This window comes from Vicugna pacos, chromosome 2 (genome assembly GCF_048564905.1).
Source record: "Vicugna pacos chromosome 2, VicPac4, whole genome shotgun sequence".
NCBI classification, from domain to species: domain Eukaryota; kingdom Metazoa; phylum Chordata; class Mammalia; order Artiodactyla; family Camelidae; genus Vicugna; species Vicugna pacos.
Window position 1 is genome coordinate 11,849,885 of NC_132988.1, and position 18,017 is coordinate 11,867,901.

An 18,017-nucleotide genomic window follows, 5' to 3' on the forward strand; every position below is an offset into this window, starting at 1 on the left:
ACCAGGCAGAGATGCTGAAGGAGGGTCGGGGGTGAGGAGCCCAGGGAGATGCAGCCGCTGCCCGGGAAGGATCGCGTGTTGACAAGCAGCTGTGTTCCAGTCTCGCTCATCAGCACAGAAACAGGCAGAGAAGCTGGAGAACCGGGCAGAACCACGACTGCGGCTTTGCATAGGGGGTGCGATCACGGGAGGGGAGGTGGGGAAGTGATGTAACAATGGATCAGAGAACTGAGGCTGCACACACGAGGGAGGTGATGGGCAGGGAGACAGGGACAGGACCGGGGCTCTGCAGACAGGAATTGTGGACAAGCTCTATTTCTTTAGTGACTTTATGGTCTAACCAGGGATTGTAACCCATCGTCAAAAAGAAACAGATTATTAGTGAAGACAAGGTAAAAGACACCTGAAATACACACACACACACATACACACCATGGATTAAGGCACTAGATGACATATAATTCTCCAACTGATGACAAAACACAGGACAACACGTTGAGACATGTCTGTTTGATACAGGTTTTCTCCTTCCCCACCATCAACTATATCCTCTATTATCTCCAAGAAAAAAGGTGGTACCATTTAAACACCTCCAAATATTACCTCAAAAAACTACTGAATTTAAGAGGTTCTTTTAATTGAAAACTAATTTTATTGGACTAGTAATTAGATCGACCTCATAGTTCATTTATTTTTGTTGATAATTTGACAGCCAGTCCAAAATGTGACCAGAGGACAGCACAGAAGCCTCATGCCTTCATAGTAGAACAGCTCCACTGTGCAGAGCAGCGTTTAGCTCCCGCACGATTTACATGAGCAAACGTGCGCATCAGAGCCGGGAGCGCCCGGAGGGTGAAACGCACCAGGCTCACCCTGCAGAGCCCTGACCGGGTTAGGGAGGAAGGCGGCACAAGAAGAAAACAGGAGCCACGAGACCAACCAAGGCAAGAGAGGTAAAGGGGAGGGGAAAGGGAGAAGAAGGCCTGGAGGTAACCTCCGGGACAGACCCAGGAGGGAGCAGGCTTCCCTCCCGCCGGGTCCGCACTCTGCGCTCCGGGGCCGCAGACCCCGCCTGGCAGGGGCCGGCAGAAGCTAAGAGCTCAGTGGGCTCTGGGGCAGGAGCGAGGCTGGTCACTGAGGCCGGCCAACAGGCTTCTGCAGCAGGGGAGGAGGGTGAAGACGCAGGGGAAGTGGAGGTCGGCTGATAGAGGTGCCAGACCCTCGCCCTCGGTCGGCTCTCCAGCCGGCCTGCCACCACCCTCTATTTCTGCCACCTTGGACGGGAATGGGGAACTAAAGGCAGTGGTATTTAGGGGCGCACTGCTGCCTGGGGGCCACAGGCCATCTGTGCCTCGTTTACCAGGAGGGGGCTGAGGGCCAGCGCAGAAGGGCAGCTGAAGTCAGAGGCCCCGAGGATGCCCGTGCAGAGGACAGGTGCCTTCCCGAGGCACGAAAACCCAGAGCCACGGGGTCCTGGGCCCTGGTCCCCAGCCTGCCTCATCCACCCCCCAGCTCCCCGGCCAGCAGGGCAACGGGGACCCCTGGCCGGCATCCCGAGCAAGAGGAACAGGCCTCACCTTTGTCTTCCTCAACACCCGCAGGTCCAGCAGGAAGGCTGGGACAGGGAGCATTCGAGAACCGGGGGAGGTCAGTCGCATGTCTGCGGGGAGAGCACCAAGAGGGGAACTACTGGCTTTCTGAACAAGGCAATACTGACTTTGTACGACCCACTCTGACTGAGTTTTTACATGAAAGCCTCCCCTGAAACACATACGGATACTGGAGACACAACGTTGCACACCCAGAAAAGGGCTGGGGATGTTAACTTTCCCAGGTCCAGCCAAGTCTTGTTTTAATAAACAACAACACGGTTTAACCAAGGTAACTTCGGGCATCGATCTGCAGTTTCCAATCCGCCTCCCACCAGCGGGAAGCAGTTCTTGCCCTGAATTACTCTCTACCCCAGACAGAAACAGTTCGCACAGAGCCTCCCTTGTCCAGTTCCACTGAATGACACCCTCCTGTCCCCTCAAGGCGCCTAACACTTCCTTCCACTTCTCACTCTGAAGCCCTCTCCTTCTTACGTCCCCTCCCCTTCTCTCTCTCAGTAAATGGGGCTTGTTTATCTTGCCCAATGCTGCAGAAATCAGCACATGGCGAAATTACAAATGCGGGTCAACTAGGTTCCTGCAAACTTCTCTGAATCATCAGTGCTCAGTTTTATTTCGAGTCCTAGCAAAGAGTAGATGGTTCCCATCCCTAACTCGTGTTCTTCCTACTTTCAGGAATGAGATGTTCTCTAGCGTGGCCTTATCACTGAAAGGACCAGCGATACCCGACGCTCCCACGGGACCGTGTTCACGTGGAGGGACCACATGCTCTGAACTGTTAATAAAATCAGACTTTACTTTCTCACATCCTTAAAAAGCTGTTTATATTTTCGCCTGCAGAACCAAGTGCAAAGAAAAAAGACACTGAATGACAGGAAAAGCAGTACCTAAAACACACTGCAGAAGCTGGAAAATGAAACACTTACGTGGGGTTGCAGATGTTATGAGAAAGATTCAAGATGATGGGGGTTTCGGGGGGAAAGTCACTTTGCAAAACACTGTCTCCTGCATAAAAACAAAGAGAGGATCACAAGTTTTTACAAGCATAATTCACTTGTATATATATTAAGATGCAGACTGCTAATATCATTAACCGCTGACGAGTGATTTTTCACTTTAAACTGACATTTACACATCAAGTAATTTAATTTTTTTAATTAAAATTTTTTTTATGTATGTATATGCATAAAATGTGTGGGATCATACTTCAGAAACACTTTGCCTTTTTGGTCTTTCACACCGTTAATTATAATGGGGACATTTTCCTGGTACTTATTACACAATCTCCAGACACCCCCAGACTGCATCACATGCCACCGTGTCACAGCAACACATTTCTCATTCTCCTGTCGCTGGCCTTATGCCCCAAGCTGCACTTCTATCAGGCAGGCTGTCTTCAGTGACCAAGAAAACCATCCCTGCCCCCAAGTAAAACGCCACAAGCCAGGCCTATATCCAAGTCCGCGCATCCTCCACGCGGGCGGTACTGTCCCCACAGATGGGGCAGGGCTGGTTTGGTTCCTGGAGCTGGGAATAATAGCTTATCATTTATGTATGAGACACAGCACACAGTAATAAACAGATACACAGTGTATGTCAGTGGCACTGAAATTTTAGGTGGGTTGTTAGGCAAACGGTGTCCACGAAGGAACCTGTTGGAGGGGCCAACGATGAGAAAAAGGCTGAGAAACAGACTCAACTCACAAGTGGGCGTTTGTCTAGGCTACTATGGTACCAGGACCCTGGACTGTCAGATGAGACCTTCTTTACAGGTACCACTGCTGGCAGGAGGGAGAACAGAGGCCAGCCGAGAGCCTGCTGTACGGAGTGGGAGGTGGGGGAAGTGGGCTGGGCTCTGAGGGAGACGTGGGGTCCTGAGCCCGGGTCCTCTGCACCCCACAGAGCGAGCGCCCCACAGATCCACAGTGACACCAGCGGGAATCCCTGCCCTGATACAATGCTTAACCACGTTCTGTGTCGACTGTAACAGTGAAAAGGGGTGAATTAAATCCTTACATAGACACTGAGCTGTAACAAATGATGCCAAGGGAAAAGCAAGCCACAGTGTGCGACCCTGAAGTACGATCTCCTTTGTGTAAATTAAAACAACTCTCTATTTTGTTGATGGCTGTGTGAATGTAAAATAAAATATGGACTAAAAGAATACACACCAAGTCCGTGACATTGGACGGTGAGTCTCTCAAGGAGGGGGAAATGGAACAGGCTATAAAGTATTATTCTTTAAAAACAAAATTAGGAAAAATCTGACAAAATTAAGAGGGATTAGTTCTGGGTCACAGAAATACAGATGCTGCTTCCACCTTTCCTGCATCTTCAAATTTCTCAAAGTGGGGACCACTGTTTACAGCAATGTTATTCATGATACCCAAAAGGTAGTGTCCGTTAACAGAAGAATGGACAGACAAAATGCGGTATATACCCATGATGGAATAGTATTCAGCCTTAAAAAGGAAGGAAACCTTGCCATGTCAGAACATGGGTGAACCCTGAAGACATCATGCTAAATGAAAAAGCCAGTCACCGAAGGACAAATCTGTGTGACTCCCCTGACCAGCTACCAGAGTGGCCAAATTCACAGACAGCAAGTGGAGCAGAGGTCACAGGGCTGCAGGGGCGGGGAGGGGAGAGCTGGGGTTAACTAGGTACCGAGTTTCTGTTTGAAAAGATGGAAAAGGTCTGAAGATGGACAGTGGTGGAGGTTGCAGAACCATACGAATGTACTCAATGCCACTGAACTGTACACTCAGAAACAGTTAAAATGGTAAATTCTGTGTTGTGTATATCACAATAAAAATGTACAAGTGAAAACGTGGGAATTCTTCCAACTGTTTCCAAGATGGAGACTTAAATAATAATAATACTAATAATAACAGATGGAGGAAAGAAGGAAGAAAAAGAAAGTGGATAAAATTCGAAGCACAGCAAACACTCAAAGGCACAGGCATCTGTGCTCTGGGCCGGGGAGGCAGCCCTGGCCCCCGTCCCGGGGCCACGACTCAGCCCCGGACTCACCGGCCGGCTGGAAGTGCTGGGGGCCCGCCGTGAGCTTCTTGTCCCCGTCGGAGCTGCTGGTGCTGCTCCAGCTGCCCCAGCTGCCCCGGCTGGCACGCACGCTCCCCGAGGAGCTGCCGCAGTCCGAGCTGGAGTCTGAGCAGGACTTCTCCCCGCACTTCTTCCCGGAATCCTGGTAGTAACCCTCTGCAGGGAGGAAGAGAGGCCACGTTCACCTACACAACGTTCAGCGCGAGGCCAACTCTCATCAAAGGAGGGAGGCCAAACTATGAAGACGGCAAGGTTCAACTTCAGATTCGCTACCTCTGCTCATCCAGAGAGAAGAAAAGTTAACTTATTTACCAAACAGAAACAGACTCAGACACAGAAAACAAACTGGTGGTTACCAGGGTGGGAAGGGGATGGGAAGGGATAAACTGGGAGTTTGAGATGTGCAGATACTAACTTCTACACATAAAGTAGATAAACAGCAAGTTTATAGTGTATAGCACAGGGAACTACATTCAACATTTTGTAGTAACCTATAATGAAAAAGAATAGGAAAACGAATATATGTATGTATATGTATGACTGAAACATGATGCTGTACACCAGAAATTGACACAACGCTGTAAACTGACTACACTTCAATTAAAAAAAAAATTAACTGAAACTAATGATGGGACGTTAAGAAACCGCTGGGGTGAGCTGTGCTGTGCTACGTGCTCTGCTGTCAGACGGACAATTAATGCTGTCTGGGGCTCAGACCATCAATTCCAATAATAATCTTGACCCCAAAATGGTTCTGGAAATAACAAGCATTTCTCTCAAGAAAATCAAAGCTATTCTACTGGACTGGAGATTTATAGGTAATTTCTTTATTAAAATGTCCACCAAGAGTTCCAGAGTGGGTGGGAAGAACCTCTAGTAAGATCCAGAGGCAACACACACGTGTCAAGGGGCTGAACGAGAAGCCCGCTACCTCTGCATACTGTCTCGGGTATACTGACGTGGGCACATGTCTGGGAACGTGGGTGTCGGCGGGAGCACCCCAACTCCCCCACCCGGCACCCAATGTGCACTGCCCTACCCTGCACCCAGCGCTGGGTGCCCTCTACCGCCCACCCCGGGACCCAACCCATCAGCCCTCACAGGGCAGCAGCCTGGCTCTGCAGGAACTGCCTAGTGCGTGTGCATGAGAACAGCCGCTGTTCTCACCTGCCTTTTCCCCACTCCCCTCCTTCCCCGAGGAAGTCAGTCCAGAGCAAGCACCCACCGTCCCTTCAGCAATCTGCACGCACTGAGATGAGAATGGCTACGTGTCAGAGGAGGGGGAGGTCGGAAGGGGCAACAACACTAGGGAAAGAATCTCAGAAGAATCCCAGCGCCTGGTCTCCTCCTGACAGCATCCTACTCGGGCTCCAGTGAGCTACGCTGCCTGGGAGGTGACAATCTCATCAAGACGCACTGGACACTCCCCCGGAGAAGCAGCAACCCCGACAGCAGCACGTGGGCAGCTCAGCAAGGCTCCATACCTGCCTCTCCCTGCGCGGCAGGTAAGCTGCAGCCCAGGCCAGCATCTGTTTTACACGTTTCCCCGGGGTTTTCCTGGATGCACCAGCTTCTTACATCCAGGTCGCCACTCAGCTCTGACCTTTCAAATTCACTGCACGCAAGCTTTAATTCACTCTGTTCAGAAGGCCTGGAAGAGCCACCAAAAAAAAAAAAAAATCACATCACGTGTTATCCTGCAAACATACCTACTTGATTTCCTCAAGACTTATCCGAGGGGAGAATACGAATCTGGGACAACTGGAGACCCCTTCTCTTCGGGTCTGCGGGGAGAAGATGATGAGGAAGGGGAAGATGTTATTACTAAGGACAAGAGTTTACCATTTCAGAATCAGAATTAAGTTGGTGCTCATTTAATCTCTTCATATTTTTCAGCAAGAGGAATAAAACTCCGCAGATTAAGGGAGTCACCCAAGGTCCACTGGCAGGTGGCAGGTGCAGAGACAGAGCCCACAACGCTTGGCATGTCTTCCTTGGTTCTAGTGTAAAATACGATTCTCAGCAGATGAACATGCCTGTGGGGTCCAGGGGAAGGTCCTGAGTGTTAACTTAAATCTTTCCTCATTCATCCACTTAAGCAAACATTTGCTGAGTGATGACCACGAGCCACATATTGTTAGGAAAAGCAGTGCAGTGTCTGCAAAGAATGAAGTTCCTCTCCCAGGAGTTCATAGTCCAATACTAATCTCTCTCTGGCTAGACCGTGAACTTGAGGAAAGACCTATAACGCAGTTATAGGAGACACAGAAACACGTAGAGAATGCTACAGGAATGCTTAGATGATTACTGCACACGGTCCAATTTCAGCAACTCATGGCAGGTTTGGAGGGTGGCAGGCAAGACTAGATGTGTGAGTTGGAGCCACGGTCTCACTCGTTTCTGACCGCTCGGGCTAAATGGCGTACAGACAGAAGCACAAGCCAAGGAAACAGACAAGCCAGTGACAGTCACCTCCTTAAGCATCGTGTTCTCAAAACATTTTGATGAGCTACAAGCTACCTGGGAATTACTCTTTAACTACTTAATTTGTTTCTTTAGCATGTCAGAAATCTGCTTTTAAAAACACATCAGAACATTTCACTGGCGAAATTCCACTCTAGTTTTCTCTCTCTCGATTCCACTTAAGTCCTTCAAATTTTTACGAAAATACATGTAAAGGAATACAAGGGGTGATTTTTCCTTTCTACCGGAGACCACATTGCAGCTTTCAAATAATTCAGCCTAAATGAGAATAACTACCAGTCAGTGATCAGTATTCAGGGTTAATAATCATCTGACCGTGGGTATCTTTCTTTTTTCTCTATTTGCATTTTGCTGACCCCCCTGGGGTCACCTCCCCAGAGCAGGACGTGCCAGGGGGCGCATTTCAAGGCTGAATCCCAAGGTCTGAGCTCCCGATCACAACTTCTGTGGGGACCTGGAGACAGACACTGTAAGGAGCATCTTATGTGCCCCCACCAGGGGCTCCTGCCACCAGGCGGAGGCTCTGCCAGAGCTCCCTTCCAACCAGAGGAAGTGCAGCGAGCTGCACCCCTCTCCCCACACCAGTTTGGACCTGCTAGAGGACAAGCTGACAGAAACACAGTTAAGTGCTGAGCTGGGTTCATAGGAAAGAGAAATCCCCAGTTGCTGGAACTCAAAAGAAAAGCCAGAGTGGTGGGCGCGGAGCGGTGTCAAGGGAGGAAACACGCCTCGCCGCCCACTCAGGGCGGGTCAGGGAGCTGGGCCTGAGTCTCCTTCATAAAACCAGGCCCAGGGAGGGCACCGCTGCTGGAGGCGCTCCCCGTGCCTGTGTGCAGGGCGTTGGAAACCTAACCTAAGGAGTCAAAACTCTGAGACGACACCACCAGGTGGGGATCTGGAGTCAGAAAGCACACACTCCTGACCTGCTGGAAAAATTCCTCAAGCTGCAGAACTGACCGAAAATTCAATGGAAAGAGAGATTTCTGGAAACCCAGAAATATGGGATAACCACAGATAAGATACTGAAAGCTCAGGGAGATTAAGTGTCTCAAGGAAGCAAGGGTTCCCCAGGAGAGGGCCTAACTGGCTGGGCTCACGGCCGGCTCTGCCCCTTCCAGCAAACCACGGGGTGTCCGCACCTCACTGCCCACCGCCCTGGGAACCCACCTTCTGCAGGACTGAAGGGCCTGAAGGTTCTGTGCATGAGGAGGATTCTCCTTCATTATCAGGACCCCAGGCAGCCCAGCGGGGTCAGGATCAAGTGCAGACTCGGGGCTGCCTGCGCCTAGGGCGTCTCTCTGTGACCCGCCCCACCAGCGCCCCTGCGTGTCACAGGCAGAAGGAAGGTCCTGGTGTGGAGGGGTGTCTATGCTTTTCCCCTAAAAGCACCCACAGCTTTTAGCACTTCATTAAGTAAAATTTTAAAAATAGGTTCATGTTAAGGGGTTTTCAACAAAATAAATAAAAATGTAACCAGAAGATATGTTGATTTTAAGGATATTCATTTTCATAACATATTTTTATCTCAAAATCCAAAACCGACACTCTCCTATTACCTGTACCCAACTTCACAAAAATAAGATTGAAAGATAAAGAGCTAAATGGAAAATTGCAGAGTTAAGTAATGGATGAAGATTTTAAAGGGACTGCAAACATGACATACCTCAAGACCTGGGCAGCACTCCTTTTCTTGTTTTTTCTACACGTTCGATTTTTATTCCAATTTAAATTTTGTAAACTTCCTTCTTTCTTCTCCTGAAGCTTCTTCTTCCTAGAAGGATCTTCTTGCTAAAAAGAAAAAAAAAAAAAGACAACTTTTAGTAAAGGCTTAAACTTACTAAATACACATTATAAAAAAAACTTCTGCATGATTTTTTTTCTTCTTTATAACTTTTGAAGACCAACACAGTCTGGATTCAGAACATTCCAGCACTGGTGAAAACTGAGACATACATTTCTCAGTCTCCAGTTTGTTTTCATTTCCTTTTTTTCTCTACCTCCTTCAACCTCTGCAAAAAAGAAAAAAAAAAAACCGTTGCCTATAAAATTCCTCAGGGGCTAAAAAGGCAAAACATCTGTTAGCAATTTATGGTCAGCTTGCTGTTAGCCTCAGTGGCAATAAATCCTCCATCCTTCACCTGTTTATTTGGTATGTGCAATTCGCATGAATTAACTACTGAAGAAAAATCACGTAAAAACTCAACTTAGGAATAATTTATGTATTTATGCTTGTGTTTATAGATGAACTTTAAGAGAATGGCCAAAACTCCAGAGAATGCTCCAAACAAGTTTAAGCTTTTTAAGTAAATAAGGCAAGAATATGCTTGATGTTTTTTTAATGTGGTTCTGAAAAGCAATTGAGCGTGAGATACTAATACAGTATAGATAATATACTATATATTATATACATAGACATCCTTTTTTTTTTAATTTGGGCTTTTTCCCCTTTTCAGTGTCAGGCATGGTCTCCTAACAGGCCCAAAGGGAGGGGGTTCCGCTGACCTTTAACATTTTAAAGTAGTTCACATCTTACGCCTTCTAACACTTAACTCTTTCTCTTCCTTCCATCACGCTGCCCCTTTAAAACAGACTTGGAAGAAGAGAAATGAAAGGTTTTAGAGGTCTGCACATGATACATCTGGGTACTGAAGGCCTTGTTTATCTATTAAAGCAATATGCTCACCACAATCAGCCAACACTAGACATACAATGAAACTGTAACTCTACATGTGGTGCGATTATGGTATTTTTTGCTTTCTTCTTTAGACTCCTCTATCCCCCCCCCAGTATATATTAACTTTTTTTCTGATTCTGAAGGTATTTTGAAAGCATGACAAGTTAAACACACAAAGCCCTATCCTCCAGGACCTTCTGCTAATTGTTTAAGTTTGATGCTAAATACTCACACTAAAGACGTATGGTCAGACATGACCCAATGTTAAACGGTAAATACAAACCACATTTATTCCTGTAGTGCTGCTTGTGGATTTCCAGCTTTGGGGAGGGCAGTTTCCCCCTCTCCTGCCCTAACCTGTCTTCTTTTAAGGGATGAAAAGGCTTTTCAGTACAGTAAGTATTGAGCCTCTCCGTCCCTCCAGGGGCACACACAAAAAGGACCAGCCTCTCCGTGGAGTCAGGGGGTGAGCCAGTCCGGAGTCATTCTGCCCCACGCTGCCTTTCCACCTAATGCGGTCAGAACGGCCATCGCGTGCCCACGAGAGGGCAGGTACTGCAGAACCACACGCGGGTGGGACTCGGCGGTCAGGGGCATCACCACCTTCTATGAATATACGGAGAGTGAATTTAGGAGCATGCGGGGTGTGCTGGAGGAGCAGTGTCCACAGCAAAGATCAGACGGGCCGGGAAGAGGGTGTGGACAGGGGAGCGAAGAGGCAGGAGACACGCGGCGGAACAGAAAACGAGTGAGTGGCCCTTCCGCTGGCTGCGTGTGCGTGCGTGATGGAGAGGGACAGGGGAGCTCAGGCAGTGAGGACCCCGGCCCGAGGCAGCTGGGGGAGACCAGGCCGGCAGTGGTGGGACAGAGGGGAACGCAGACTGGGAGAACTAGACCCACAGACTCGTCAAGACGCGGGAGGGAGGATGAAGGGACAGTGGACTCTCTGTTTCCTGGGAGGGAGGGGTCCCACGCGGGGAGGCGGGACTAACCAGGAAACTGAAAGAGTCCACGTAGACTTGAAATTGAGACACCATCTCTGAGGCCAGACCGCCTGGTCTGAACCTCGGTGCTGACGTGCTGCGGAATCTCGGGTAGGAGACAGCCTCTCTCTGCCTCGGTTTCTTCCTCAGAAGACGGCTGTGAGCATTAAATTACCCGACGCACAGCAAGCAGTTTACAGAAGACTGGGCTGTTATCTCCACCACTGTTGAACTGTCTGAACTAAGTTCTCTGATCTCCCTGCAGGAGGGACAATTCAACTGGCCACAGGGTGGGAAATACGATTTACGAAGCTTTACTGATAAAAGCAAAGGAAGAAATCAAAGAGCAATCACAGGCTGACTGCACAAAGGTATTGTTAAAGCCACTGCATACAAGTCAAAGCAAATAAAAAAAAAAGAGGGAAAGGGCAAACAAAGAAAAAGATCTGCTGTTACCATCTGATAGAGTTAATACCATCACCCATGTTCTTAACAGAACACAAGGGAAAAACACTAACATTCACTAGAAAAGTGGGCAAAGGACATGAAATGCAAATTCACAAAAGAAAGAGAAAAGGCCCAAAACATGAAGAGTTTGTTCAAAATATTTAATAATAAAGTATGTTTTTAGGAAAGACAGATCATAGACAAGTGCCTCATCTTTCCATTTTGGCTTTAAAACCACAAAGTGTGTTTACATGGAGTGTCTGTGCTGCAAACAGGAGGCAGGGCTGGGGAGGCAGCATACCTAACGGTGTGTGCCTCTGAGCGGGGCCAGTGACACCCGGTTGGACATTTACTGCTTAACTTACTTTAAAAAAAAAAAAATTCTTCAAGAGTCCATGGTGAGATCATGGATGCATGATTTGTTGCTTCTGTTTTTCAGAATTTTACAAAACAATGAAGGAAAATGCTTACTTTCCCCTAGTATGAGATGCAAATTGAGATGTGAAGCAAGACAACTGTTTACCTATCACACTGACCAAGATTTTGTCAAAAAAAATAACCGTGCTGCTGAGACCAGAGTAAAATGATCCTTCTCGTACACCGCGTGTGAGGGGAAATCTGCTCCACCTTTCTGGAAAGCAAGCTGGCAGCTCGCACGAGGGGCCTTCCCAGCTGATCCTCTTTAATTCTATTTCGGGAAGTCCAGGGGAAGGATGTACCAGGTATTCAGGCAAGACTTAACAACAAAACAGCTCATCATAGTGTTATTTACGAAAAGTCAAAGTTGCAAAATGACTTTAAAGTCCAACTGCAGGAGAGCGGTCTGGATTATGGGCACAGCTAAATGATGGAACATTATGTAACCACCAAAAACAAAGTTCCCCGTGAATTTCTAACATGAGAAAATTCAGAAGTATGACATTATAACAAAACTACACAGAGACAATAAAAAGGACCCTGAGTTTTTAAACACCTGCTCAGAGAAGGAAGAGAACACAGGAAGAATGCAAAAAGGAGTCCATTTTGGACAGATCTTTCCCTCCTTCCTTTATGCTTTCATAATAATCATGAATTCCTTTTCTAAGGGAAAAAGAAAAAAGAAAAAAGATCTGCTTAAAAGAAAATAAACAGCCAGTGCTGGGATTAAAATTTAGTTTGTGGCTCCCAAATGTGGGTTCCAACCTCCTTTGCCAATAAATCTAGAAGAATGTTCCCCATGTGCTACAGACAGATTTATACAATTTTCTTAGCTGCAAAGTTAGGCCCCAAGAATGTACAAGAAAAACAAACACTGAGCCCTGCACTTGGGAATGTGTTTATTGAGAATGATTTTCTCCAAATGAACAATGAAATGGAAAGTACACTCAGGGGGTTTCAAGGAAGAGTTCTACGGAACTCTGAGAGTGAGTCACAGAGACAGCAAAGGAATGACTGACCAGGCCGCAACCAGAAAACCCACTCCGGTCACTGCGAGGAGCCGAGGACCACCCAGCACCGCCCGAGTCCCCCAGACCCGCTGCATCCTTGGACCCCTTGCATCCCCACTGCCACGCCGGCTGCCCCCACTCAGGCCAGATGTCTGTCCTGCCCAGGCTCACAGATCAGGAAGGTAGGGAGGAACTTACACAACCCTTGGGACCGTGTCAAGGAAGTGTCTGGGCTCTGCAGACCGAGATAAAGACGCGGCTCGTGCTCCCGGAGACCTGATTGTGAGGACACACCGGGGAGAGGATGCCCCGAGTGAGAGCAGGGCCACAGCCAAGGGCACATGCGGACGGGGCAAGTCTGGCACAGGAGCTGGGGGAGAGCTGGGGCTGGCGGCAGAGTCTGAGATGGGGGCCCCACACCCCACGTGCGGCCGGCAGGGCACCATCTGACTGCCAGCAGACCGAGGGGCCTGGAGCGATGAGCGCCCACCTCTCCTCCAGGACACAGGGCTGGGGGGCCAACAGGCCTGCCCATCTCAGCTTCAGCTTCTATCTCACTGCAGTGGACCATGGAAGTTTCCACTCATGACCTCATGTCCTCCTCCATCAAATGCATGGCTTGACTTCTGCCTCCGGGGCTCGGCGAGCCGGCCGGCCCTCTGCTGTATGTGCCCCATCAAGCCGTCTGCAATCCTGATCTCTGTACACGTGTTGGAGAACGCCCGTCACCCCACCCCCCCATTCTAACCACCACGGGGACAACTCCCGAGTCTAGGACACCAGGCCTGCCTCGCCATGGAAGGTGCTGGCTCCACAGCTCCCGCAACCAGGACTCCCGGGGTCCCATTCCGGCTGCCCCTCTCTGTTGGCGATGATCAGTCAAGACCTGTCACTCCTGTGGTTCTTGCCACTGGGCGGTACTTGCAGGTGCTGCTATTCTCAGCACTGACACTCACTCAGCCAACCCCCCTGACCCTATGAGGTCCGCATGCTGTCATTACCCTCATGTTTCAGATGAGGGAACAGCGATGCTGAGTAGCTCAGCCAAGGTAAAGGAGTAAGTGTCACGCTGGATTCACACTCAAGAAGTCTGACTGCAAAGTCTATGCTCTTAACCTCGAAGCAACACTGCCTTGACAGGCATAAAAATGAACTTACCACGTAAATCCCAATTCTCCACCTTCTAGTTACCCAGACTTAAAACCGTTATTTTTACAAACGGCTCTGTCAGAAAAGCTGGTCCTGTCCCTTTATGTAGTGAGGCACTAAGAAGTCCTGCTGGTTCTTCTTCTGTCTCTCCCCCTGCTCTCCCCATGGGTTACGCCGGCTCCCGCCCAGATACGGTCTTGACCGCATCACACCCCCGGCAGAGGAAGAGCCTGGTTACAAGAGGGCTGCTGCCCATGTGTGCCCTCCCCAGCCCAGCCTCCAAAACACGCAGACTAACCCTTCAGAGACACAATTCACATGTTCACTCCAGCACTTACTAAACCAGTGCAAGAGCTCTTTATAACAGGCCTTCTGCCCGCCTCGGTGAAACTGAATTGAGAGACACTCAATGACAACCTGCAAAAAGATCACAGCCTGCAGGTGGCTTCTCATTTGTTATCCACCCTCTCCCCAGCCGCCCAAGTTCAGGAACCTTCAATAGCTCTCAATGATTTGCAGCAGGGCCCCTAGGCTGGCCACCCTCAGGCCAAGAACTCCAAAAAGACTTTCTGTGTGAACCAATGTGCCTTTAAAAATTCGATCCCAAAACTCCTCAGCAGGCGACCATCCTTTCCTGTTGCTTATCGCTCACTTACTTCATTCTGTTCCCAACTGAGATGCAGGGAATAAAGGCCAAACTTGGACTTGGCACGCGAGGGCCCTGGCCCCCTGGCAGGACGCCGACTCCCCCTACTCCCCGTCCTGAGCTTCTTCTCGTCAGAAGATTCCCTTACTGCTCCCGTCCCCTGCCCTGCCTTTCCTCCCTCCACCTGCACAAGTGCCTGCCTCCTCCGGGGAATGCCCGCGGCTGCTGCAGGCTAGATGGGCATCTCCCGTCCGACACCACCTCCACGGTGGACTGATTTTAGCACGTGACTATGTGGGAATGCCCTGTCTTTCTCAGCAGGCTGCAGATTCCTAGTTGGGATTGTCCGTGATTTTCTCATCATTCTCACTTCACTTACTTACATGACAGAGTTTAAGCAAAAACAGTCATTTAAAGAAAGAGAAAAAAAATCATGTAAAATCCTACCACTCTGAAATAACCAGGTTATTCTCCCAAACCTTATTTTTTACTATATTTTTGTGAACTTTTACACACGTAAGGAAGGCAAGACAGATGATGGGAATAATTTACAACACCAGGGCCATGTATTGCTTTTAAATATAAGTTTAAGCCTTAGAAAGACAAAGAAAAATATCATATGTTATCACTTACTTATATCACTTATATTTGGAATCTAAAAAAAAAAATGACTCAAATGAACTTATTTACAAAACAGAAACAGACTCACAGAGAAAAAATACTTTTGGTTACCAAGGGGAAGACAGAGAGGAGGGAAGGGATAAACTGGGAGTTCAGGATATGCAGATACAAATACTACATGTAAAATAAACAACAAGGTTCTACTGTATAGCACAGGGAACTATATTCAACATCATTTAATAAACCTATAATGAAAAAGAATATGAAAAGGAATATATGTATGTACAACTGAATCATTATGCTGTACATCAAAAATTAATACAACATTTTAAACCGACTGTACTTCAATAAAAAAAAAATTAAGGCTCAGTTTTATCTGAACTTAACAGAAGAAACTGAAGTAGAACCAAAGGAATTACTAACTTTCAAATAACTGTGTTTCCTCCACAATATATTAATTCCTTAAGGATCTCTCTAAGGTTAAGAAAAGGATAGTGAAAGGTATTTTTGCAGGTTTTCACCCTTTTAATTAAACTACACGTTTCAGTTTTGCACAGTACTAGCTCTCTACCAAGAAAAATAAAAAATTAAAACTTACTTTCACCTACCTTTCACCTCCTGTTTTTGCAGATTTTATTATTATTTTTGCTTTGTTAAGGTTTTAACATTTGCGATCTGGGCTGCAGTCATAACTATCAGGTCTTAGTCTGGATATAAAGTGGACAGAAACCTCAACAACAGACCTTTATCATGGCTTCCTCAATCCTGGCTCTCTGTCTTTAGGTCTACCTTAGTTGGCTAAGTTTCATTAACTTCCTTTTTGGAGGAAGGCTCCTGAGTTCATTTGTGTTTAGGGAATTATCCTGTTGCCTTCGTGCCTGGGTGTCAGCTTGCTGGACACAATATTCTGGTTCATATTTTCATCTTTCTCTAAATGGTACTGTTCCCCTATTCTCTGGCTTTAGATGTTTCTCCAAAGTCTGACGCAGGCTTAAGTGTGTGTGTTTTTGATCTTCCTGCCTCTCCTGCACAATTCTTTAAGCTTTTGTTTTTTTAACGGAGGTACTAGGGATTGAACCCAGGACCTCATGCACTCCAGGCACACGCTCTACCACTGAGCTATACCCTGTCCCCTTCTTTAAGCTTTAAGTCGAACACTTTAACTAGGATGTGCCCAGGTCCATCCACTTTTCCTGGTGTGCACGGTGTGCCCTTTGGATCTTTAAATTCAGTTCTTCCCGCACATCAGGAAAATTTTCTTCTATTACATCTCTAAATACTTTTCTGATCCATTTTTGGGCCATTGACTTAGACAACCATCCTTCTTACCTTGGGCTGTTTTGTCTTTGTACCCGTATCTATCATCACCTTTTCTCCAAAATCTTCAGTCTCTCAAGTTTTTCCCTACACATTCACTCTGATGATCTCAAAGCCTTTTCTTCAGGTCAATAAGCCAATTTTCGGCCACTGCACATGTAACGTAATGTCTACATGTATTGACTGAGCTTTATAATACCTCTTTCAACCTCATCCTAGCATATTAATTTGCCTCTAAAGACTCTTATTTTATTGAATTCATAGTCTATAGTGTGACGTATTCTCAGTTTCCTTCAGGTCTCTGGATATGCTTCCTTCCAGATTGGGGTCTCCATCTTTCTTCTATATGTTTTATTCCTTTCCTTCATTTTTACTACAGTCTATCTGTGTATTTTTTTCACTATGCTTGTGCTAATACACAGATTGCTTTGTTCTGATCTAAAGTAGATAATTCTCCTAAATCCCTTGCCCACCTTTATCTGAGAACTGTAGCTTCCCCTGTGAGATACAGAGATGAGTTCTGCTTTCTAGACACTCTGCAGGAGCCCACACTGGTGGGTAGGGAAAGAGCTAGCTGGATCGGTACAAGCTCTGCCCTCTCTTCTGGGATTCTGTCACACTAGAGCCCACACACCAGAGCAAGAAAGGCATCTCCCTCCTGGGGCTGCTTATGTAAAAGCTTATGCTTCTAACTCAGAAAGATTATGCTCTAAAAATGGATGCTGGATATGTGCCCTGGTTCTATTCTAACATCTTTACCCAGGAGTTAAACCATTTGCCTAAGAACAGCTTCCTTGAGAGTAAAAGCTATCTGATGTCACTAAAAATTATTTTAGCATCTCTTGTATAATTAGAAGACAAACTCTCTGAACATATCAACCTTAATCATCAATGTAAATTCAAATATATAGCTATCCCCTTCGAAAAGTATGAAATATAGATGTACAGTTACCACACAGATATTCGTACGCTAAGCCCTAAAAATAGGTTTAATTCTAATAGGCAAGAAGAAAAGAAATACAAACCTCGACTGAAGGTATGTCCTGTTTCTCAGAACACATGTCTTCTTTAGATGCTTTGTGAATCTTCTTTTCTGAAGAAGACTTTGTGTCAACCTTTTTCAAAGTTTCACAATTGTCTGCTTCATTCTTGACAGGCACTTGCTGGTTATTCCCTTGAATAAATAAAAATGATTCAATTTCTAGCTGATGATTTCCATTTGTGTTCCCCATAGTTAAATCTCCTTACACCAAATGATCTCGTTTGATTTAATGAGATTTAAACTTAAGGTTTTTGACACCTATAATGCTCTAAGAAACTGATTTTGTTTACAGGTGAAAATTTACTTTTAATATTAAGAGTTCTACAAAGCCATTAAAAGAGGTCCAGGAAAGAATGATGGGGGCACACCACTGTTCACAGCAGCATTATTCATAAAAGCCAAAAGGCAGAACCCCCCAAATGTATGTGGACGAATGGATGGATACACAAAACGTGGTAAGTACCAGGGAACACCTTAAAAAAGAATAATTCATGCTACTACAATATGAATATAATTAACATTACTGAACTGTACACTCAAGTGGTTAAGATGGA

The 18,017-nt window shown here is 46.8% G+C and overlaps 1 protein-coding gene, 1 long non-coding RNA gene and 1 other non-coding gene across 4 annotated transcripts in view; 1 reads left to right on the plus strand and 2 right to left on the minus strand.

Annotated features, from left to right (window-relative positions):
- Positions 1–18,017, minus strand: part of TMEM131L (transmembrane 131 like) — a 159,179-nt gene that overhangs the window by 7,875 nt on the left and 133,287 nt on the right. For both annotated transcript variants that reach the window (XM_072975396.1, XM_072975392.1), the window contains exons 26-31: positions 17,447–17,595; positions 8,821–8,945; positions 6,158–6,324; positions 4,644–4,829; positions 2,537–2,615; positions 1,578–1,660 (exon numbers count right to left, since the gene is read on the minus strand). In XM_072975396.1, the coding sequence (XP_072831497.1) occupies positions 1,578–1,660; positions 2,537–2,615; positions 4,644–4,829; positions 6,158–6,324; positions 8,821–8,945; positions 17,447–17,595 (789 nt within the window). The remainder of the gene's footprint in view (positions 1–1,577; positions 1,661–2,536; positions 2,616–4,643; positions 4,830–6,157; positions 6,325–8,820; positions 8,946–17,446; positions 17,596–18,017) is intronic.
- On the plus strand, positions 1,660–2,427 carry LOC140700808 (uncharacterized). The gene is made up of 2 exons (XR_012079509.1): positions 1,660–1,881; positions 2,286–2,427. It is a non-coding gene; the product is annotated as an uncharacterized lncRNA (long non-coding RNA).
- On the minus strand, positions 16,162–16,236 carry TRNAS-GGA (transfer RNA serine (anticodon GGA)). Its single transcript has one exon. It is a non-coding gene; the product is annotated as a tRNA-Ser (tRNA).